The sequence below is a fragment of the Aulonocara stuartgranti genome (assembly GCF_965226115.1).
Source record: "Aulonocara stuartgranti genome assembly, chromosome: 17".
Lineage (NCBI taxonomy): Eukaryota > Metazoa > Chordata > Actinopteri > Cichliformes > Cichlidae > Aulonocara > Aulonocara stuartgranti.
Genome location: NC_138953.1, coordinates 24220228 through 24244257, shown reverse-complemented (window position 1 = coordinate 24244257; position 24030 = coordinate 24220228). Strand labels below are relative to the sequence as shown.

Genomic DNA, 24030 nt, shown 5'->3' with positions numbered 1-24030 from the left:
AAGCTAAAGAGGCACTTGGAAAGCAAATACCTTCTGAGAAAAACTTGATCTATTTAAGGAGACACTGGATCTGAATCAGAGGCAGCAGGACCGTGTGTTCGACTGTGTAAAAGTGTCTGATAAGGTGAAGATGGCACAAATGAGCTGTAAAAAGTGCTTTCATGCGAAAGAACTGACAACATGTTAGGTGGCGGAGGCTGTTTTGAGCAGCTAGAAAATAGATGTGCCTTGACAGTTTGGCTTACCTTTAGGAGTGCCCACTGACCTGCCATATTTCGCCAAAACAGAGGTCCTGTGGTAATAGTCCACTAGGAATCTGGAAATTTGTTTGGAGTGTAGAGTAAGAGTAAAAGAGTAAGACAGACACTGTAAGAGAGAGACATGATAAATATGTAGCAACAAAGATGGCTGCAGAGTGCCAAGACTTTCTTTTATAAGGATTTTGAGTAAGCTTATATATAGCAATGTTCAAGCTGACATTTTTCTCTATCAACAGGCGCAGTAGATATAATGTGACAGTCTGTGGTGTAGTGCCAGATCAGTGGCAAGCACCCAGAGACTTTCCTGTCAGCATTTTTTGCCACATGTGGGCATAAAGTCTGTAAATTTGATTGAACTACATACTTTTCATTTCCCAAATGTGCAGCATAAAATCCAGATGTATGGAGCTAATTTCCAAATCACATGAGGCATCTTGGTAATATTAGTCCCATGTAAATAAGCCTTATGATGGACAATTTAAATGACGATGTTACACCAGTTACTGCACTTTGTGTATAACTTTTCATTTCTATCTAACTTGATTTAACCTGTAACTGCTACAAACTCATTACCTTGGGGCCTCAACTCCACTCCCTCAAGTGGGATGGGATAAAAAAAAACTGTCTGATCCATGTTTGGCAGCCAAACTCAAAAGATTATGTTAAGATTAATAAAAAACAAAAACATGATGTAACACTTCAGTATGCTGTTTCCAAATTGTTTTTGAACCGGTTTAAAGATAAAGTGACTCCAAAGGCAGCCATGCATCTCATCCATCTCATTATCATTAAAAAGTTTTGGGTCTTTTGATGGATTTAAGCTTGTTCCTACCCAGAGGGGCCTCCATGCTGAGTAGCTACAGGATATCTGTCTAGTGTATTTGCAGTCAAAATACTATCAGAACTCACATTAATAATTTCTGCTGCATCCTCCCTAATTCTGCAACGAGAAGGGAAAAAAAGTTTAGGAAGAACGTTTATAGGATTTTAGGTCATAATGAAATTCATGAATGTCCTCCCTTCTGATTGTGTGATAATAAATATAAGCTACAGTGTAAATACAGCTTACAGACAGATTCACGCAAATTAATCATTAAACATAGAAGTATACTTCTAAGATTAAAAAAAAAAGTGTGAAAGGGAAGTTTGCACTCTATTTTAAAAAATAGCTACTGAGTAAGGAATGGATTATTTATTACACAATACAACACTGGCACTGCCTTCGTGTTAAAGTCTCATGAAGAATTCAGACTCTGTGATATAAATGTAAATAATTTCCTCGTGAAAAAAAATAGAACCCATTAAACTCAAATCAAAAGCATATTGACATTACCACAGAGTCGGATCAAGAGTAGGATTGGCATTATTTTACCAAATATAACACCATTTAATCACTTCGTGAAGCAAATTATCTGAATTCCACTAATAACTTAAAAAATCTTTTTAAAGTTTTGTTCTCGTACATTGCACAAGATAAATGTATCACAGTTAAATTGCATCAAAGTACAGACTGTTCCCAGTACAATAACTCAATCCACATTCCCTGTGGCTACTCGTTATAAGAACATAATTGCATTGTGCTTTATTGTACCTGCTGAAAAAACTTCGAAGTGAAATATCCTCTAAAAACAATCTGAACCTTGACAGAGAAAACTTAATCTGGCCCACATACTCATGTCAAACTGAGAAAACAGCCTATAAATTTGACATTTAAAAAAGCTGTGTTGTTGAGATGTCAACATGTAGCAAGTGTTATTCAGGAGAAACAGCTACACTTTGTGAGTCTTTATACGTCGATGCCAGCAGGCATTCTGTAGTTTTTAATAAAGAAGCCCGGCTGAGTGTGTGGTATGTTTGAACTTTTTTCTGGAGTGAGAGGTGTGAAGGTTTTTCTCTGTCAAAAGTTGAGGTTGAAAACGTCAAACCCAAAACTTGCTTTAGTTATATACTGGTTAATGAGACTAGGTAAGTGATTGTGGGGACTCTCTGCCTTGCAGTTCTCTCAGCATGATCTGGAGTGTCTCAAGAACAATTAGATGAATTGTTTTTTTGCATCATCACTTCAAACCTTTCACTGATCCTGAGATATAACCCAACCTCTATTGGATGAAATGTCATATAACCCCCACACCATCACACTAACAGAAGCCTGAACCATTGATACAAGCAGGATAGATTCATGCTTTCGTGTTGTTTGCACCAAAATCTGACCCTACCATGACAGGAGTGGCGCCCAGGGTGGTCGTTTTCTGCTGTGTTATTCAGAGATGTTCTTTTCCACACCTTGGTGGTAATGAATGGTTAGTTGAGTTACTGTTTCCTTCCGATCAGCTTGAAGCAGTTCTGGTATCTGACTGCTGGTAACTGGATATTTTCTCTTGTTCAAACCATTCTCTGTAGAGACGGTTGTGTGGCGGGGATCTCAGTCGATCCAACAGTATCTGAAAATGCTCAGACCACTGAGAGCGATGCCATGTTCAGAGTTACTTAAATAACCTTTCTTCTTGATTCTGGTTCTTGGTTTAATTTTCAGCAGGTTGTCTTGACCATGTCTGCACAACTAAATGAAATGAGTGGCTAATAAACTGATAAGTGGATCTGGAATAGTGATCACACCATGTTACCAGCAAGCAAGCACTTGGTGATGGTGGTGAGGAAGAACTCCCTTTTAAGAGGAAGACACTTGTGACAAAAACATGCTGGAGGGTTAGAGTGAAATAGAAGACATTGTATTGTCTTGCATTGTTAATGTTTGTACAACACTGTCAACCTGCTTTCAGGTACAATAGGAATTTTACCATTCTTGCTGTTAGCCATTTAGTGTTAGCTACTCGTACAGAGCAAAGAGCACAAAATAAGAAAGGTTGTAAACTTTTAATGATGCTACATTTATGTTTCTGTGGACTCTGAGGGGAAACATGTTGTTTGTATAACAGAATTTAAAGTTTTTGTGACAAGTTGTTACAGCAGAAAGTTTTTCCTTTATGCAGAGTCACTTTTTTAATACGGGTAATAAGGAACAAAGTTTTGCTCAGTAATGAGTCCTTCCAAAAGGGAAGGACTTGGCTCGGAGAAAGAAAGACACTAAGCTGTCCCTTATGATTAATTCAAATCAGATGAAGCATGAACCTCATAGGAGTGTTGCTTAGATAATTACAGCAAAGGAGATGGGAGCAAATGTTGTCCTGCTGACAAAACCAAAGTCACGGGAACAATTAATGAAGGCAAAGAAAGCTTGATTATCGACTCGGGCGTTGGGTTTTGCTCAGAGGGATAGCAGTGGTTTAAATATTTGCATGGTGCCTGACTCTAATGTTAAATGTGGCTTTAAAAAAAGAGAGAAGTGGATTGCTATTTATGGATGTAGATTGGCCAAAGAGATCTGCTTTTGCTCAGCAAGCTCTACAAACACATGGGGAGTGCGTCCAGTTAAAGGAGTTAGCAGTTCTCTGCTCCTGTATTGTTTCCTGTTGTGCAGAGTGTTTCCCAATGTAAATGCATGCTTCAGTCATCTCGGTTTTCTCTTTTTTAATGTTTATTAATGCCTGACTTCTCCTCTTAATATTCAGGCCAGTGTCGCACTTTGTTAACATACGGAGAGTAGCTTAGGGACCTGGAGTGGAAAGGTTTTCTATGCTCACTTTATTCCGCCTGCTTGAGGTTCTAGTTTAACGCTACTGCGATCCAAATATACAGTAAACAGCATCTGAATACTGATGATTACCACATTCAGAAAAAATGCTAGAGTTTCTGTGTAGCTGCAAGTAATGACTGTTTTTTGTGCTTATTTATAAGATATGTAGTTTATTTTTAATAAGCCCTTGTTATGCCATTCCTTTCCCCCTCTCATACAGTATATATACAATGTTGCAAGAGTGGATGCTCATATTACACAATGAATATGAAGTCTGTTTGTGAGGGGCGACCAATCGGCAGAAAGAAGGCTCAAAGAGAAGGTAAAAAGCCCAGAAAAAGTAATAAATCCAATTCAATTTATTTATTTATACAGTGCCAAATCACAACAATTGTTGCCTTAAGGCAAGCATGTCGCCTATAACATCCACTGGTTGGACCTGTTAGCTGGATCTTCCAGAATGAAGCTTTTAAGTTTTATTTTTGTATCATTTTATTTTGGAATCACAGGACCGGGCACAGAATAGGACAAGACATGGATACAGAGCAATCATACGGGTGTAAACACTAACATCAGTGTACAGGTGGTTGTGTGTGCTGTGTATGCCGTGTTTTATATGAGTGTGTATGACTGCTCAGTCTGGACCCATAATAATAATGGAGGGTGTGGGGAGGTACTGGTGATGTGTCTGCCCCCAGCCACTGGCACCAAGATAAGGTCACCATCAGGTGGTCAGGCAGTGACTCAGCATGCTAAGGTCGGCCAGAGCATCAGTTCTGTTGTTTTCTAATGAAATTAACTTTTCCTCTGTTCTAATATTTATACTCTTTGGGATTTATTTGGGTTGTTTAGATTTATAATATGCAAATCACTAGATCGCTGGCTGACCTTGACAGCATGGAGTTGACCTACTGGAAGACTTGTTCCAGGAGAGTAGTCGAGAAAATGTTAACAGTAACTGGACTTAATTGTGTTGCCTCTTCTAGAGTTTCACCTGCAGCATGATAGATCCATATACCGTAAAAGGCATAAGTAGATAAAATACCAAGATCATATCTCTACCAAGGGTGAACATCCTACATACCTCACAGTATGTAAAAAATTTATTCAATGGTAGAAAACACTTACAAAAATTCCTGCATCCATTGACTGCAAAAGCATTTCTGAACTGGACCAAACCCAGCTGGACTACCTGTGCACTACAAGGTGTATCAAAAAAAAAAATCCGTTCTCAAAAGGCTATATTTTTTAAAGTAACGGGTATAGAAGCTTGCAGTAACTTTTAAAGTACATGGCTGAATATATAGTTTTGCATATAAAACTTCCAATGTTCACAAGTCCTCAGTGTCACCGCCCCCATACAATAATGAAACTTGTCTCATACTGTTGTGAGCGTGTCTGAAGTCACAGCAGCTATTGCTGTTGTTATGCTAACTACCGATATCCACAGCCACTGAAAAAAAAAAGTTGGCACATTTTTTCCAGAATGCTGAGAAAAAAGTCAGAATTATGAGATTAAAGTCAGAATTCCTTTTTCTCAGAATTCTGATTTTTTTCTTCTTCTCAGAATTCCGAACTTAATCTAATTTTTTTTTAATCCGAATTCTGGAAAAGAAGAAAAAAAGACATGTCCACTTTTTTTCCCATTGGCCCTAATCCTCTTTGATTATTACTGCTGAATGCCTGCGGAATTAAAGCACTTGGAAACTGGATTATTCAAATAAATTGAAAATAGGAGTTGAAATTGTAGTAATAACAGCTGCAGTAGCTGTAGAAGTAGCCTTCTTATTTTTCTCCTCGTTCTTTGGGCGGCTTCCTTAAAAATACTCAGTTGCTGGGTTTGGTAAATGTCCATCTTGGCAGGATTGGGATTGTGGTCATGGTTAAAAGAAACCACCAGTGGTATAAGGCTGATGTTTTGCTGACCCATCGAGCAACCTGAAATTCATCAGCCTGACAGCAGGTCAAACTGTGATTTCTACAGCTTTTCCTCAGCTCCTTTAGAAGCTGCCTCAGAAATGACCGTACCTCATCATGTCTAACCTCAAGACGGGAGATTTATAGCACCGCTCCACTTGAACACAATCACGGAAGCTGAGCGTGTTTGCCTCGTTTTCAATTATTCATTGATGTGTTTAATTCTTTCTCGGCCGTCTATGAGGCTCCCCGGGGCCTGAGTGTAAACAGTGCTGTGAGCAGCGTGCTCTGTTTTCGTCTGGCTGCCTGTGAACTCTGTCAGAGGCCTTTAGTTTGACAGATGGAGAACCTTAGGCTCAGATTCACCGTGTCAGTCTGTCTGAGGAATGAGATTTCAAGACAGGGCAACTTTACTCAGACTGGATATTTTTGGAACAAACAATCAAACTAGATCAGAAGGCGATGTGTTTGCTGTTATACTGCAGCTCAGGGCTTCCAATTCTCACACATATACAGTACGTGCATCATCGACCTTACCTGAGCGTCCATATTCCTCCACAAGCCTGGAGCCTCCAGTATTCCAGTAAACTGAGTAAATAGATGTAATTAGATCAATACGAGTATCATTTTTTATCTGAGAAATCAACCCCTCAGGCTCACACTGCAGTATTTTCCCTCTCAGAGCTGCATCGTTACTCTTAAATGCATCGCTAACGACCTCATCTATAAACTGCTGCGACGCCGTCTAAATTAGAGAATGATGACTTCCAAAATGTCAGTGCTAAATATCTGCTTCTGCAACACACGTCACAAATTTCAGAATTTGAAATTCATACCTCCTCCAGTGCTTCAAAACTATTAGAACTGTAAAATTTCTTCTGACTCTCTTTTGCTCCTGGTTCCTGCTGTGCACAGACGCAGCTTGAAAGAGATCACGCCAAAATGAACGGACCGCATTCATGACGAAGAAAAAAAATTAGTATAAAATGTACCCTATGCTGCCCTCAAAAAGAAAGTATTTTACTTAATCTCTCTAGCTGTTATGGTTTCTAATGCGCACAGCTGTTCAGTTGTAAGCTTTTTTGCGCAACTCCTCAGGATCGTTAGAAAGATGGTACATGAGTTGGGGCTGCAGCCCCGCAGACCTCTGGTTATCGCCCACATTTGCAGATATTCAAACACATCTGGTGTTGTGCCCACTGACAGCTGTGCACACAGAAGTAGAGAACATCATTAACCATATATCTGCATTCAAGCCAGTAAAAAACTACTCTCAAAATATTCTCATTCCTTTTTTTATTCAAGACATTTGGGTATTCATTTACACTTTACTCCTCCGATAAAAGCATCAAAGGGTAAACTGCAGTGATCCTGAAACCGTGACTGGATTCTCAATATGTGTCATGTATTGGCTTTTGTGAAAATAATGTGAGCTACCGCCAACACAGTTGAACTCTCATTATGTTACTAATAGAGACATCAAGATAAACTGAAGTCCAGCAGCAGTGCTAGCTAACTGTGGGGATACATGTGTTTTTCAGTTTATTATTACGTGTGGCTCCATAATGTGGTGTTTTAAACAAGCAAGCAAATATCCACAGTTTGATTCCAGGAGGAGATACGAATCCCTTCGAGCTTGCATCACAAAGGGCTTAAAAAACAGTCACCAATCTGTTGACTCATCTCTAAAGGCTCATTTTATAGCATACTATACTTTCATGCTTTCGAGAAAAATAAAATCAATCGAATAGCCTAGATCGAGAGAGGAGTAAGAACGTCAAACATCCATCAAACCTGTCTGCATCACAGGTCTTTAATGATAGCTTGTTCATCGAGCAACAAATGAGACAGAATTTACACTTTGGTGAACATAAATGGTTTATCAGTGTTGTTATTTAAAAACAAGCCGTGGTTATAATAGCCTCTGTATGTGAAGGTGAAAGTCTGCAGCTATCAAACAAATGTTGGCGTTAAAAAACAGAAACTTGATATTTCTCGCTTTGTCTCGAATCTTCATTGACATTCCTCAGTTGTGACAAGCTTTCCTGTCAGCTTGAAACTGCTTGGGCGTTCTCCTTTGACCTGAAATCAACAAGACATTTTCACCCAGAGAAGCGCCGCTCACTGGATGTTTTCTTCTTTGGACCATTCTCTGTAAACCCTACAGATGGTTGTGTGGGAACATCCCAGTTTGAATAACCTTTCCTCATCAGGTTGTCTTGGTTATGTCTACATAACGAGATACCTTTGATTGGCTGATCAGAGATTTACGTTAACGAGTAGTTCACTAGGTTTACTTAATAAGTGTAGATGTATTTAAAGTCTATATTTTAAAAATATAGAAAAGGCTTGTAGCTCTTCGTCCAGCCAAAACCGAGAGCCCATCTACCAATCTGACATTCACTCATTCAACCCTGTTCCTTATAACAAGGCATTCACAGTGTTTTAAAAAACCCTGTACTCATTCATTTTAAATTTAGCACACACATATGCTCAGTGACACAGATCCTGCAGCTTCCCTGTGACTCTGTGCATCATCACCCAGGAAAACATGGGAGAAAAATAAGTGCTACAGATAAAACGAGGACAGACTGAGAGTGAGAGCACACATGTCTGAGTGTGTTTTCACTGAGAGAGACCCGATGTCTGTAAGATTCATTTCAAGGCAGTCATTTCCCCACTCATGATTGTGCGGGCACATGTGTATGACTACACGTAGGCTGAATCAGAGGGTGTGTGAATGAGGGAGTGCGTCATCGTGAGTACTTTTGTGTCTGAGGGTTGGAGTAGGAAATGGGTTTTTGCTCTCAGAATGATATGTAAGACTTTTATCAGTGTAGTACACAGTGTTATTATTTCATCCTTGATAAATTACAGTTTGTTATTTTTACATCGCCCACCACGCTGCCACTGATATATTCATAAATTCCCTCCAGGTGATTTGGTCTCCCGGGCCATGCACCACCTCCAGCCGCTGCACATCAAGAATGCCAGCAACGGGACTCCGGTCCACCAGAAGGCCAACACCACAGTGCACTGGGAGCCCGAAGCCCTCTATACCCTGTGTTACTTCATGCACTGCCCACAGATGGAGTGGGAAAACCCCAACGTAGAGCCATCCAAAGTCACCTTACAAACTGAGAGGTGAGTCCAACAGAGGCTTCAGACACTCGGGAATCAGGTGTTTTGTACTGTGACCACATTCAGGTTAGCTCAAAGAGACCATCCAGCTGACTCAGCTTAATAGTTTAAATTCTGTAATCCCAGGAGAAAACTGAATAATCGATAGCATTTTTAAAAGATGAGCAATAATGCACAAAACATGTCGTCCTGGAAGCAAAACATCCTGCACTTGTTAACCTGGCCCGTTGAGATTATTTCAGTAACGTCTCCTCCCACTCACCCTGTCTGTCTGCAGTAATGACTTTACTTTCCCTGTGTGCATGTAAAAGGGCAGGAGTCTTTTAGTCAGCAACATGGGCTGACAGCTGAAGCAGGCAGGTAAGGAGCTTGGGAAGGCTCTAGACTAACCTTACTGAACCAGCAGTTTGGGATTGCAATGCATAAATATATCTCAGAGCTTCTCAGAAATACTCGGCCTGACCTCAGGAGGTGCAGATAAAATCTGAGGTCTAAGGGTTGGTTTCTCCCCAAATTAGATCCTCACAGCAGCTAAACCACTCATGCATTTGAGTGCTATGCATGTTATTCAAAGTCAACTCATTAAAGTAAAATTCATAGCTAAAAAGTTGGTATTAGATCTCATGGGGCCAGTTTCTTGTCATTTGGTGATTCTAAATTGTCCACAGGTGTGGATGTGAGTGTGAGTGGCTGTCTGTCTCTATGTGTTAGACACGTCCACGTTATATCCAGCCTCTCACCTAGTGTCAGCTGTGATAAGGCTTCAGTCTCTCCTGAGACTTTAAGTTGGATAAGCAGTTGAGAAAATAGATGGCTGGATAGAGTGCAAGTGGCAATCCACTAAAGAAACTTGCTGGGAAAATGGTAAGTTAATGTGGCTTGGGTTTGTCCCTCCATTTTCTTTCCTTTTTAGAATTTGAATGCTCTGTCTACGCTATAACAAGATTAGCACATGGCTTTTATTTCTGCTCTCAGTTGTTTACAAGGATTTACCACTGACTGGTGATAATCTGAACAAAGACAGAGAATATACTGGTTTATTTCCTGGAAAAAACTGATTATGGGTTCAAGAAAACCAGTGATTGTCAGCAACAAACGCAAAAAGAAAGCTTAATATGTCAAAACTTTTAAGTGGAACTCGCCTTGTGATCAATTTTGCACAGTAAAAGAGCTTAAAATGAGCAATAGTTATTCCTCTGCTTCAGTCAGTTAACTATGCTCAGCTATTTAAAAAAAATTCATAGCTATTATTATTTCAAAATTATTCCATAACAGCACAATTGTTGCACTTGATTAATACAGTGCTATCTACCTGCTAAAAATGCAAATTGGAGCTTCATCAGTTCTGTGTATGGAGAGGGAAAGAAAACGAGAGACTGAGGAGTATTTTTGTTGTTTGTAACTGTGGTCATATACAGAGAATAATCTACCCGCTGTAAGTGAATGGATATCATCTGAACACGTAAAGTCATGGCCTTTCCCCAGCTCTTTATTCTTTTTTTCTAACATCTTTATGATTCTATATCCGTTTCTATATTTGCAAGTTTACTGGGAACAATGTTGTCTAAAACCACCAACATTACACTGGTTTGATGTGAAACTGGTGTATCTGCAATGGGAAAATTAACTTGAAGCAGATACTGTTGTAAACGATGGATTGAGTTTATTAAGCCGTTTAGGTCAGATTTAAGCTAAAGGACCAAGAGTTGTACTTTTATTTTGCATTGTTTAGTCTGATTTGACATTATTTTATTTATCTTTTCCCGTTTTTCCCATCTGTGTTGTTTTACTATTTGGATCTAAAAGAATTTCTATAATGTTACATGTCTCATACTTTTGAATTTAAAAAGAAAAAAGAACATGGAAAGTTTAGGCTCCAGTCCTGCAGGGCTAAAGACGAGTCAGTGATCCCCCGGCAACTTCTATTCACTAGGGAAAAAGGTGCATTCCCAAATTGAATTGGGAGTTGTTGCTTGGGGTTGTTCAGTGAAATTGGTTGCAAAAAGCTTGGTGTACCAAAAAAAAAAACTGTGTTCTCTTTGCCCTTTAGCAGATTGCCACAGTTCAGTTTAATTCAATTTAATTTTATTTACATAGTGCCAATTCACAACAACAGGTAAAGAACCTATAGAGAAAACCCCAACAATCAAACAACCCCCCTATGAGCAAGCGACAGTCGAAAAGAAAAACTTCCTTTTAACAGGAAGAAATCTTTGCCAGAAACAGGCTCAGGGAGGGGCAGCCATCTGATTGGGCGTCACAGGGGATGGCAGGTGCCTTTGTTTTGGTTGGCTGGCAGACAAAAACTTGTATGGAAATGTTAGACAACTACATACAGGGCGGTAGTAAAACTGTGAAGAGTTCAACAGTAGGTTTGTTCTTAAAGTAAAAGATTTGCTTCACTGCTTAAGCCTGGAAGTTGAAAGGGAGCCTTCTCTGTTTCACTACCACCTAGACAGTAGTTGGTTTAGTTGGTGAGTGTTTGCAGCCAAGTTGGAAACTTCCATGCAAACTATGACCAAAGCAACTGCAAGGAGATTTTTGTTGCTGCATTGTATACCTCTTTGCAACCAATTCTACCTAGCATCTGGCAGCAATTCCAGCAACCTAGCAACAAGTGGTTGCCAGGGGGGTGCTGACTAGTCTCTAAGCTTGTGTAACTAGGGTGTTACCAGTAACAGTTGACTAGTAAACTAATAAGATGGACTACAATAGCTTAGCTAATGGTGGTACCTTTTGTCAAAAAATGACATCAGTCTAGTCCAGACAGGTCCTGTGGGGTAGCAACAAACTAAAGGAAACCTAGCACACTCTGATATGCAGTGTTGGGAAGGTTACTTTTAAAATGTATTCCATTACAGAATACAGAATACATGCCCCAAAATGTATTCTGTAACGTATTCCGTTACGTTACTCAATGACAGTAATGTATTCTGAATACTTTGGATTACTTAATATATTATCATGCTTTTTACAACAACGTGAATGTACTATTGCTGTGTGATGTATTACTATTACTGAAGGTCCGCGTCTCCGAACTGTAGTAAAGGGACCTCTGACTAATACGGCGGGGTCCCTGTTGGCTCGTAGCCGAAAAATTGCTTTACTTTGTTGTGTGGGTCAACTTTTCTTGCGAGAGACAGAGAGAGGCGTTGAAAGGCTGCTCCAACGGAACTTATTGTTTCGGAGGAAAACACGAACACGGTGTACAGTCGAGTCTTAATAGCTTACTTACTCGTCAGGCACTCTTCTTGGCTGCAGTGGTTATTATTATATTTACATGCTTCCAGCTCCTGTTGTTGCTCGATGACAACTCGTACTTTTCCACTCCCCTTTTTCTCCCTCTTCGCGCTCACAGACCCATTACGTGTATGGCAGTCCATTCTCCCTGCAGCACGGACTACACTGCCCATGATGCTACATTCTTTAGAGCTATGCTTGTAGCATTCTGCCTGTTAGCTTAGCACAACAACAACAACAACGAAAAGGCGCTCTCTCACCCAGGAAACACACAGTCGCAGAGAGAGAGAGAGAGAGAGAGAGCGTCGCCATGTAACCATGGCAACCGTAAAGCTGCCGCCTGGAACTACAGAACGTAGCTGTCAAACAAAACCCAAACAGTCCTGACCCGCGACAAAATGAAACAGGAAAGTACCGCAGTGTAATCCATTTATTTCAACAAAGTAACTATATTCTGAATACCAGCTTTTTAAACGGTAACTGTAACGGAATACAGTTACTCATATTTTGTATTTTAAATACGTAACGGCTCTACATGTATTCCGTTACTCCCCAACACTGCTGATATGTGATCATTTTAGAGAAAATTTTTTGTCTACGTGTAGAAGCAAATGCTGTTCCTGGTGGCATTTAGGTATTTTCATCCTTTCAACCACATTGCCACTGTCAGTTATACCAGTTAGTGCAAATGTTCCTTGACCCTCGCACAAGTTTTTCGCACCACAAGCGATCTGGTAAGAAGCTGTGTGCTGCTCAGCGCTGACACTTCCCTAGGCCTTGAGCAGATTGATGGGAACCAGAGGGACTTTTCTTGGATGGACGGATGGACAGATATTCAAACATCTTTCTTCCACTCTGCAGAGATAGAAACTCAATCCTGACGACCCCGGGGAGCACTAGGAATGTCAGGCTGAGTGACATGTCAGCAGGTTCAGGCCCCCGGAGAGAAAATTCTCTATTTAGCATTCAACTGAAAGGTTGAAGACAAGTCAAAAAGGGCCTGAAAGACACAGCAGGATGAGAGGAAGACAGAATATGATCAAATGAGATAAGATCATCTTTTTGGGTTATTTTGGGGGAAACTTCAGACAAGCTTCAGTGAGGTGAAAAATTACTGCAATGACTTTTACACCTGAGCTTTGAATATTTACCTCATGTAAATTTGCTTTAGAAGAAGAGAAATGTTTCTGCAAGACTTCAATTTTTAAGTTTAGTGGTAAGTAAAAGTAGTGAGAGAGCTGCTTTGATGTATTTGGTAATTTGGAACAGACGTTTACTCTTTTACTCTGGCAGTTCTGGCTGTTGTATGTTGCTGCAGGCCAACTGTCTGCATCGATGGATAACATTTCCCGCAGTGTTTTCATTCCAGACTTGGTCTCTCCTCTTTTTCAAACCTTGCAATGTAAAATACATCTTCCAAAAGCTCAGTGAAAAGGGAGGAGCTCTGCATTGTTGCATTGGTCAGCCAAATGCTAAGCAGAAAGGAAAACCCTCCTTTTTTTAAATGCAGTTCAGTTCCTGGCACACTGTTGGTGTACAGACAAGGAAAGACTGAGTTATGGAATGAGAAACTGATGCACACACAGTGTTGAGTAGTAAAACGTCAGTATCTGAAAGCTGGTGCCTTGATAAAACATGTGCTTACAGCAGATTTACCAGACGCCTGCATAAACAGCAAGCATAGCCATCACTGATGGTTTCTCTCACTTGGGTACGGGGCTCGTGTTGGAAAAAAAATTTTTTCTCTAAGAAATTATAGTTGCTAGAGGGTCATAAGGGAGAAAAGCTCTGAACAGACCTTTACTGATGGACCTACAATATAATTTAACTGACTGTAACATGAAATCAGCCTGTTTAATTTGATGCTTTAAGGTTTCCCAATGTCCATCTGAGACTTCCTCATAGGTTTAAAGGCCTTGAAGGAAAATATCCTGTGTTATTATCATTTAAACTGGGATCTGGTGAGTCAAAATTACATGTAACTCGATCAGTATTAATGATTTCAAGTATCCTGAATAGCTTAGTTTATAAAGAGGATATAAAAGGGTGTATAACTATAAAAAGGAGAAAGCTCGCTAATGAAAACCATGTGAAAGAAATGTTTTTGTAATTGTCTACAAATTACCCACTTCAGAGAGTAAGACACTCCAAAAAGTATATATTAGCCAGGGTTATTCTGTTTGCTCGCTAATGCAGGGTAGAGAAAAGCACCACTTTACAAGCTTGATAGGATAATTATTAGAAATGAGTAGGATGTACATGGAACATGCTGCCAAGAGAAGAAGAGTCTTTTAGATCAGTCCAGTCTGTTCAGTCTTTAACCAAATCTCTTTTTTACAATAATTTATCATTGTGAGGTTGAAGTGGAGAGGACCCAAACCAGGACATGTGGGCAGAAACAAATGAGTCTTTGGCTGAATCACAAAAGGTTACATGAACCAGGAGTCCAGGGAACACAGAACACAAGCAGGGAAATCAATAGTAGGATTTGACAAAGGGAGACGTATGAATATACTCTGGGGAGTAATTATGGATTAGAAATATGAGGCGATAGAGACACAGGTGCATGTGATCCACACAGGTGAAGATAATCAGACAGATGGGAAGTAAAGACTGGAACAAGACACACAAGAAAATCTACAGAAACAAGAAGACTTGATATGACAACAAATACAAGAGAATGGAAACTACAACCACAATTGACCGTGTGCTCAGGCTGCAGAAACCCAAGAAAGAAGAGGAGCAAGGAGAAGAGCCATCATGGAATGACAGGCCCCTGCCTGGTATTTACCACCAGCAGACAGAAGAAGTGGCTAACAATAGGAACAAGAATGACCGAGCCAAGATCTGATTGGACTTCGAGATACAGACAGACAAAGTGGTGATGGCTAACCAACCGGACATAGTGGACAAGCAAAGGAAGACAGCCATAGTGATTGGAAGTTATAGTCAATGACAGCAACATCAGGAAGAAGGAACACGAGAAGCTGGAAAAGTACCAAGGGCTGAGCGAAGATGTGGAGGGTGAAGGTAATAGTGGTCCCAGTGGTAATCAGAGCACTCGGTGAAGTGACTCCCAAGCGAGGCGAGTGTCTCCAGCAGATCCCAGGAACAACATCCAAGATCTCTGTCCAGAAGAGCGCAGTCCTAGGAACAGCAAATATACAGGACCCTCAAGCTCTCAGAGGATCTGTTAGAGACAGTTAGAGGATCCGAGCTAGAAGGATAAATCGCCCGCAGGGATGAGAGAGGAATTTGGTTTTTTTAATAAGTATTTCCCATTTGGATTTTGTTGAGACACCTGGGGGAATTCTAAGTTCTGGATTGGCCTACAAGAATACATCATCCCAGCACACTCTGTAACACATATTGTTTTTAGGATTGTGAATCTTCAAAAATATATAACAATAACATAATTATAAACATATCCCTCATTTTCTTAAAAAAACAAAAAGCTTACACCACAGGAGGTTAAATAAAAGTGGACTGTTGACACTTAGGAAAATATTTCATAAGTGTTATTAATATAAAGTATCCAAATTTAATTCTGCTAACGAAACTAATGGTGAACAATCAATACGTAAAACAACAAACACAGTGGGGGGGGGGAATTTAATGACAAATCATTTTTTATCTTAAACTTTTTGGATAAAATGCTGTTTCTGAAGGAACAAGTAGCAACAACATTTACGCTAACCTATGATTATTGTGTATTAGATGGAACAAAATGCTTTGCTGGAGCTAGTACAATACACAAAAATAAATATATAAAATTATTCAAACAAATCTTGCCCAGAATACCTCTGTTCTGCTCCATTTTCATGGAGAAAACTATGAGTATTAGCTTTGCTCGACAAAGATGCTTTTTTTTTTTTTTTTTTTAAATTGAGCCCTCTTTGACACAAGGAAGTGGTTTCATGTCTTGCCTGAGTGAATTTTTCTTTTAAAGAGGCAGCTGAATAGAAAAAAACATTTTTTACCTGTTTTTCCATCTAGGTTTTCTTCTCTGGCTCCAGTGAATGTCCACATGTGGTGTGAAATTAGAGTGACTGGATATCCAAGAGCACTGCCAGCTCACTGAGCATTTCACTATCAGATGTTTCTCCAGAATAGCGCTTTGTGATATAATTTCCACTTTGCACTTATCGGGAATACCTGACTTAATTTTCTGATAGTTTTAACTGGCAGGCAGCTCCTGGGGGAGCACTGTGCTGATTGCTGGAAGATGTGAGGCTTTGTATTTCTATCCTTTAAGAAGGCGATAAGTCTCTGAACAGCACAGCACAATACAGGTGGACTGAAGCACTGACTCTTATTGGTTTCAGGAGGGTGTACTGTGCAATACCTGGGAATGTACTGTACAGCTACTAGGGCTATGCGATATGACCAAAATCTCATATCCCGATATAAGAATTCTATCGTCCCGATAACGATATAAATCACAAAAATGTAACATTTTCTGTAAATTCTGTGAATCTCGGGCAGTTCGACTTGCGGGAAGTGTTTCCAGCTGTGCGTCATGTAGCTGGAGTCGAGTGTTTTAAAAGATGCATGAAGCTACACATTTTTAGACATAAGTTGTAACGGCCGTCGTTTTCTCTGTGAGTATTTATTACACGGCGTGCTGCGGGGAAAAGCCTGTTCTAACGTTTGAGTCTAAGGTTTATTTTTTAGCACCTGGTGGCTCTTTTTTACTTCTCATCCGTAAATAATCTGCTCTTTCACGTGGTTTAGTTTATTTTGAAAAGTCTCAACAGGATCTTGAGCTTTATTGTGAAAGGGTTATGTGGAACATAAACAAGCGGACACGCGATGGTGTTACCGTCATTGTTGCTAACCACAACGCATAAAAACAGGCGCTTGTCCGTCTGTAGTGTGGTTATATTAAATATAAGAGAAAGAGAGAACTTAAAAAATTAATATAGCCACTACAGTGACCATCAAAACGATGAAAAAAATATTGCCGTAAACAGTTTATTTTGCGACACTGCGAAACAAACGATAGCGTAAAATGAAACGATGGACGTTTTTATATCGTCATCCCCTAACAGCTACTGTTCACTTTTGTTCAAGTTTTAAATTTAAGTTTCCCATTACATCTTGTGTTTTGAAGTATTTGATGGCTGTGGCTGTGAATGGTTGTCTGTATTTCTCAGTTTTACAAAGAACCCTATTAACCACTTTTAAGGTGTTTCTATGAAAGCCCATGTCACATTATACAGACCAGGAAACATATTCAAGTTTGGCTTATACGCCATGTAAGCCCAGAGGAACATGGGAACTACTCCCTGCCTTGAGTCTGTATACTAAGCTATGCTAATTGCTAATTGGGCTAATACCATGAGAGTGGAATTGCTCATGTAACAACTTTAAGAAGAAAGTAAATTACAGTTATGGTTTAGTTTTAGTTCAAGGCTATGAAGATCTGAGAAGGTCACGAGAACAGATTTGTTTTCAATCCTGTCCATTTTTACTCTGTAAAACATCATTGTGGTAAAACTGAAAATATCTGATGAATGCCTGACCTGAATTTAGCTGCTGTTGGACAGGAGAAATGATTAATAACGGACACAACAACACAAGTCTGTGTTTATGAGGGAGAGATAATAAAAACACACAAGCACACACACATACACACATACTTGTACAGGAAACAAATGATGAAATATGAACTTGTCAGACAGGCGAGACCCATTACTGATGTTGATTAAAGAGGGTAATAAGAGAATTTAGGGAGGTTGTAGCATCTAGATCTCTTTCTGTTCTCCACTCTTAGAGTTATAACTTATGAACATTGACTTGCTGCCTTTTCACATATCAGTAAGGGCATCTTTAATTAGAAAGTTTGTGGCTCTCAGTGTTCAGCTGGAGTCTTTATTACCGTAATTGTCGGGCTATAAGCCGCTACTTTTTGCACAAGCTTTGAACCCTGCGGCTTTTAGTCAGGTGCGGCTTTTCTATGGATTGTCCATGATTTTGTCATATCGTCATATGTTTTGTTTGTTCCGCTGTTGTACGGCACTACGTTGCCTGGCGGAAGGGCATGTGATCAGACACACAGTATCGGGGTTCAAGAGTGGTATGTTGGTCAGTGGTCACATGTCCATCCGCCAGGCAACATAGTGCCGTACAAGTAGCGTGAAAAACAAACTTCAAAGTAGCGCTACGCGTTCAGCGGGAGGTGTGGATGACGAGCGGCGATAAACTTGCGAAAAGCAAGTTATGCTCAACTCCACCGGTGGAATCTGACAGCGTGGAAAAGTGTGAAAACATCCATGATCACCAACGGATTTCGAAGGGCTGGACTGCTGCATGATGAAGAGGAGGACACCGCCACGGCCCTTCAGAGGGTGTTCGACTCTGACACTGACAACGAGGATTTCTTTGGTTTTGAAAGTGACAACGAAGGAAAGGAGCTGAGAGTGGATGACGAAGCCACCCTAAGCCTGTTCGTTTCGACACTGGAGAAGAGGACTTTGGTGGTTTTAGTGCGCAGGAAGAAGAGAAAGATGGTGGTGAATGACTGACTTTTCTTCTTGTTAAAGCCGTGTCACTGCACCTGAGCCTAAAAGGTAGGCCGAATCTATTTTTCTGATGTGCTGTAGGTTATTGTTATGTACTACATTTGTTACTCGTTTATGAAGCACAGTACATGTTTCGTACTTGTAATTACTGCTACTTTTACATATACCTAAAAAGTTGTGCAAATATGTACCCATAACTTGTTTTTCAAAATATTAATAAAAGGGGTGTGTCTCCAAACAGCCATCTCTTTCCTGACAATTCCTTTTGTGCATATTCTCTTATATATGATAAGTCAACATTGAAACACCTGCGGCTTTTAGTCAGGTGCGGCTAATGTATGTTTTTTTTTTGTTTGTTTTTTTTTGCGGCTAATGTATGTACAAAACAGGATTTTCCCCTGATTTTAGCTTGTGCGGCTAATATTCAGGTGCGCTTTGTAGTCCGGGAAATACGGTAAGTGATTTTTTTTTTTTAAATTTGAAAGATGACCAAAGCAAACTGCACATGATGAACCTGACAACGTGCTGATATTATCAGTTTGAAGAGTTAATTTTCACCTGAGAAGATCACATTAGCAATATTATTTAATTTTTATATGATTTATTTTGGAAATGTTAGTAATACGGTAACTTTTACATTTTTGATATATAAATAAATTATGATTGAGTTAGAAGATTTAGAGTTTATATATTTTTTTTTTTGTGTGTTTTTTTTTTTTATTTCCTTATCCATATTTCCATATTTATTATTTTTGAGCTAGAGTAGCTTTGCATGATTTACAGTTCATAATAATCCTTTTTCTGTTATACTTATTTCCTAGGCATTTGTGAAACAAGCTGTTTCAGCTTCTCCCCCTTCCTCTAAACTCATTTTCTATGGAATGGCTTGAACAGGTTTGAACAGCTGGAGGGAGGAGTTTCTGTGCTCGCAGTCAGAGCCTTTGATTATGGTTGACTCGTCGGTCATCGCTTGCGTGAACTGTGACGTCAACAGGAACCGTCACCAGGGCTGTGACCGGCTTTGAAGTCACAGAGGTTTAGACCTTTTTCAAAATGAGTCAGTAAAAATGTCTCGAATGCCTGTGTGATGCTCCAGATGGCTTTCACACTGCCTCTTATTGGGTTGTGTTTAGGAAGTTAGGCTGATGCGTGACTCATGAGAAATGATAATGGGTTGGTTTGGGCACAAGTAGTGACTCAGAGCAACATTAAGACCAGAGTCATTTAGTTACTTTGTGTGTTATTTTAAATTCAACTTTTAAAAAAAAGTCTTTATTTGGCGTTTTGCTTTATTTGATTGTTTTATACACTCACAACTCTCAACTTTCACATTTCTTTATACACAGTCACTCCTGTAGAAGAAAGAAGTGTACAAATGTAAAGTCTTTTATGGGTTTTGATTGTACTGGATCTCAAGGACCTAGTGTCTTCAGATGTGTATTTAAGGTGCTACACTTTAAATATGACACAAGAGAAAAACTTCTGGCTCTGCCTGTCACCATTTATACTCACTGATTTCCATGCTGTCTTCTTCTGCTCTGTTATATGAGAATCTTTTTTTTTTTTTGAAACGATGATTTATTGATTTTGTCAGAACAACACGAACAGCAACAAGTCAGCACAGCCAAGCACAAAAAAAAAAAAAAAAAAAAAAAAAAAATAACAAAGCAAATGCAGGTATATGAGTTACCAGTACACACGCCTGGGACAAAATATGTAAAGCGTTTCACATTCGAAGTCAAGGGAAACAATAAATAAAAAAAAAAAAAAAAAAAAAAGGGGGGGGGAAAACACAGACATTAATCAGTGTGTTTAAAAACAAACTGCGAGTCCCCTTTATGTAATAGCACAGTAAGGTCATGAGGTAGGTGATCAAGCAGAGGCTGCCATATGCTACAGAATGCATTACAATTGCCCTTTATGATGGCACTGAGGCGCTCCATCGGCAGCACCCTGAGCAGTTCTCTGTACCACTGTGTAACAGTAGGAGGCCGTCTCTGAATCCATTGAAACAGTACACATCGCCTCGCCAAATGTAAAAGTTTACTTAACAAAAGCATCTGTACAGAAGACAGAGAGAGCCCTTCTATAGATAGACCCAGAACGAACAGCATAGGGTTCAGTGGGATCGTTCGGTGGAAAATAGAGCAAAGCTCTATAGCAATATTCTTCCAAAATCTAGTAATTAAAGGACATTGCCATATGCAGTGGTAATAGGTCCCTACAGCCGTATTGCACTTCACACAAAGAGCAGAAATCTGAGGGTGAATTTTATTTAGGAACTCCGGCGTACGCTGTAGTCTATGTAAGATTCTGTACTGGCTTTCCTTTAGTCTGTTACAGGGAAACAATTTCATGGCAGATCTGAAAGTTTTGGACCATGCTTCCGCACCAACCTGAGCTTCGAGGTCGGTTTCCCACCGAGCCCTGGCCTTATCAGTGGTTATAAAGTTCAAAGACAACAATTTCCCATAACAAAGAGAAATAAATTTCTTTTTTGTAGTCATTTCCTCGTTAACTTTGAGAAGAAAGCTTTCAACAGGGTTCAAAACTGATTGATTGGCTGGAAATTTAAGGGAGTTCACATAATGCCTTACTTGCAGGAATCCAAAGAAGTGTTTCTGTGGTAAATTATACTTAACTTGAACTTGATTAAAGGCCATAAAACTACCCCTTTCGAACAGATCACAAATAAATCTTATACCTTTGGAATACCAATCATCAAATATATTAATGCCAATACCCGGGGGGAAAGCTTTATTCCTAGTTAGAGGCTGCAGTGCACTAGAGAAACCTCTTCTTCCGACGTGGGCAGTAATATTACGCCAAACCTTTAAAGTGGGCATCAAGACGGAATTAGTTCTGACACCAAGAGGGAGGTCCGCCAGGTCAGTGGATAAGAGACTAAGAGGTGAGAGAGGGTCACAGCACCAGGCATCTACCGATGGTTCGCCCCGGTGAAGGAAGGAATGTAACCACCCTGAGATTATTTGTGCATGGCAAGCCCAGTAGTAATATAAAAAGTTAGGCAGTGCCTGACCCCCCTCATCCGTGGGCAGTTGTAAAATCTGTATCTTTAGTCTAGATTTCTTCCCACGCCATATGAATTTAGAAAGACATCCCTCAATCTCTATGAATGTTTTTCTGTTGATCCTGAGAGGCAACATTTGAATGGGGTATAATATTCTGGGTAGCACATTCATCTTGATTAAACTTATTCTACCCGTCCAAGACAGGGGGAGGTCAAACCACCTATTGAGGTCATTCTTGATTGAGGCCACAATCGGCTTGAAGTTCAACTTGTACAACTCCGCTGTGTCTGCGGACACCCTGATACCTAAATATGTGAAACCCGTGGTCGACCACCTGAAAGGGAAATTAGGAGGAGCGTCCCACCTCCCCCCGTCACCCAGTGGCAAAGCTTCAGATTTATCATAATTTATCTTATACCCTGAGAAGAGGCCAAATTGGTTGATTATATGAGAATCTTTATGCTAACGCACTGATATATCAGTAAAATGCTGTATTTGCACTGAACCACAAGTGGGAAAAAAAAGAAACCTGATCTTTTGCCTGGACAGAAATTAAATAGACTTTTAGTTTTAATTTTATTTATATCACACCAGTTTGCAACAGCAGTCCACTCAGGGCATTTTATATTGTAAGGTAAAGACCATAAAATCATAGAAAGTAAACCCCAGTGAGCACAAGACCCCCGTGAGCAAGCAAGTGTCAACAGTGGGAAAGAAAAACTCCAGCAGAGGTAGGCTCAAGGAGGAGCAGCCACCTGCTTTGACTGGTTTGTTGGGCCTAAGTTTCATTATTTGAAATTTTGGCTGTATTTAATATAAAAATCTCCCATCGTTTCTACAAATATGTCAAAAAGTTGAAAAGAAAAACAATTTAAAGCTAAACTAAGTATTTTTTTGTCAGCCTTTTACCAGCATGTATGTGTGTGTGTGTGTGTGCGCGTGCGTGCGTGCGTGCGTGCGTGCGTGCGCGCGCGCGCGTGTGTGTGTGTGTGTGTGCGTGCGTGCTAGAAATTACAATTTTATGTTTACATATTTTCTTGATGGTATCTCCTTCTGTGTTGAATTAATTTGACGAAATGCTGTGTAGACAGAGAACTCTAACACAAAACACCTGTGTAAACAAACAAACAAAAAAACAATAATGTCATGTTGTATCACACACAGAGCAGACGCCAGCTGCTAGACTCTTAACAACAACCCAAATTACTTTCCCTGTTTAAGTCTCCGTCTTATCAGACTTACAGCCACCTTAGTTTGTAGAATGAACCTCCAAACAAACCTTCATCAGCTAACATCGTTTTCCAGGTTAGGTAGATCATTTCTCTTCAGCTATAACATATTAATCCTTACATTTAGACCTGAAGCAGATCATTTTTTCCAATGGAATATCAGCTCCCTGGTTCTCGTCAAACTATTTGTGCAGTGTGCTAGGTTTGTGACTTTTAAAACAATTTCAGAGGTTTTACTCTTTATGTCATCATTTGAAATTCAAAGGCTGTCAAATTTAAGTTAGCTGGAGGCCAAAAGGTCTCACAGGTTCACATCCCCCATTCCAGACATTGGGATTTAGCTCCTGTGGCCACAGACAGCTGAAAGGAGAGCTCTGAACATCGCTTCAGCTAAAAAGCTCCTACAAAAAGTGCAAATAGCTGTCCATTTATGCACACACAATCAAACAAAAGTGGAGCAGCACACACTTTTTTTATAACTTGGCTTAATCTGCTTTAAACTAGTGCCAGACTGCCTGCTGACTCAGTGTCAGAAAAACAACCCATGCACGTAAGGAAGCTGCAGTAGTCACTTCGGTCCAGTTAGACGGCAGTGTGATTCATGCTCTTCTGTTCCATTAACAGCACAGAGTTTATCCTTCACTTACAGCTGCACAGATTTGACTTTTCTTTCTGTCACACACATAACTGCCCCTCCAGCCATCTAGGAAAAATAACCATTTATGGAATTTCCCCAAAAGACTCTTTTGTTTTTCTCATAAATAATTACAACTAAATGTGAGTCTTCATGTATTCTGACTTAATTAAGATATTAAACAGTAGCACATGAACCTGTTTTCTCCGCAGGCCGTTCCTGGTGCTGCCCCCGCTGATGGAGTGGATCCGGGTGGCGGTTGCTCACACTGAACATCGACGGAGCTTCTCTGTGGACAGTGACGATGTGAGGCAGGCTGCCAGGCTGCTGTTGCCCGGCGTGGACTGTGAACCCCGACAAATCAAGTAAGAATACGATGTCAATAACATTTACTGCACAAACCTGCTGGAGAATGAAGC

The 24030-nt window shown here is 40.0% G+C and overlaps 1 protein-coding gene across 2 annotated transcripts in view; it reads left to right on the top strand.

The window, feature by feature from the left end:
• The window catches only part of LOC309692194 (ankyrin repeat and BTB/POZ domain-containing protein 3-A), a 271823-nt gene that overhangs the window by 208560 nt on the left and 39233 nt on the right, over positions 1-24030 (top strand). For both annotated transcript variants that reach the window (XM_082510454.1, XM_082510453.1), the window contains exons 3-4: positions 8748-8955; positions 23824-23976. In XM_082510454.1, the coding sequence (XP_082366580.1) occupies positions 8748-8955; positions 23824-23976 (361 nt within the window). The remainder of the gene's footprint in view (positions 1-8747; positions 8956-23823; positions 23977-24030) is intronic.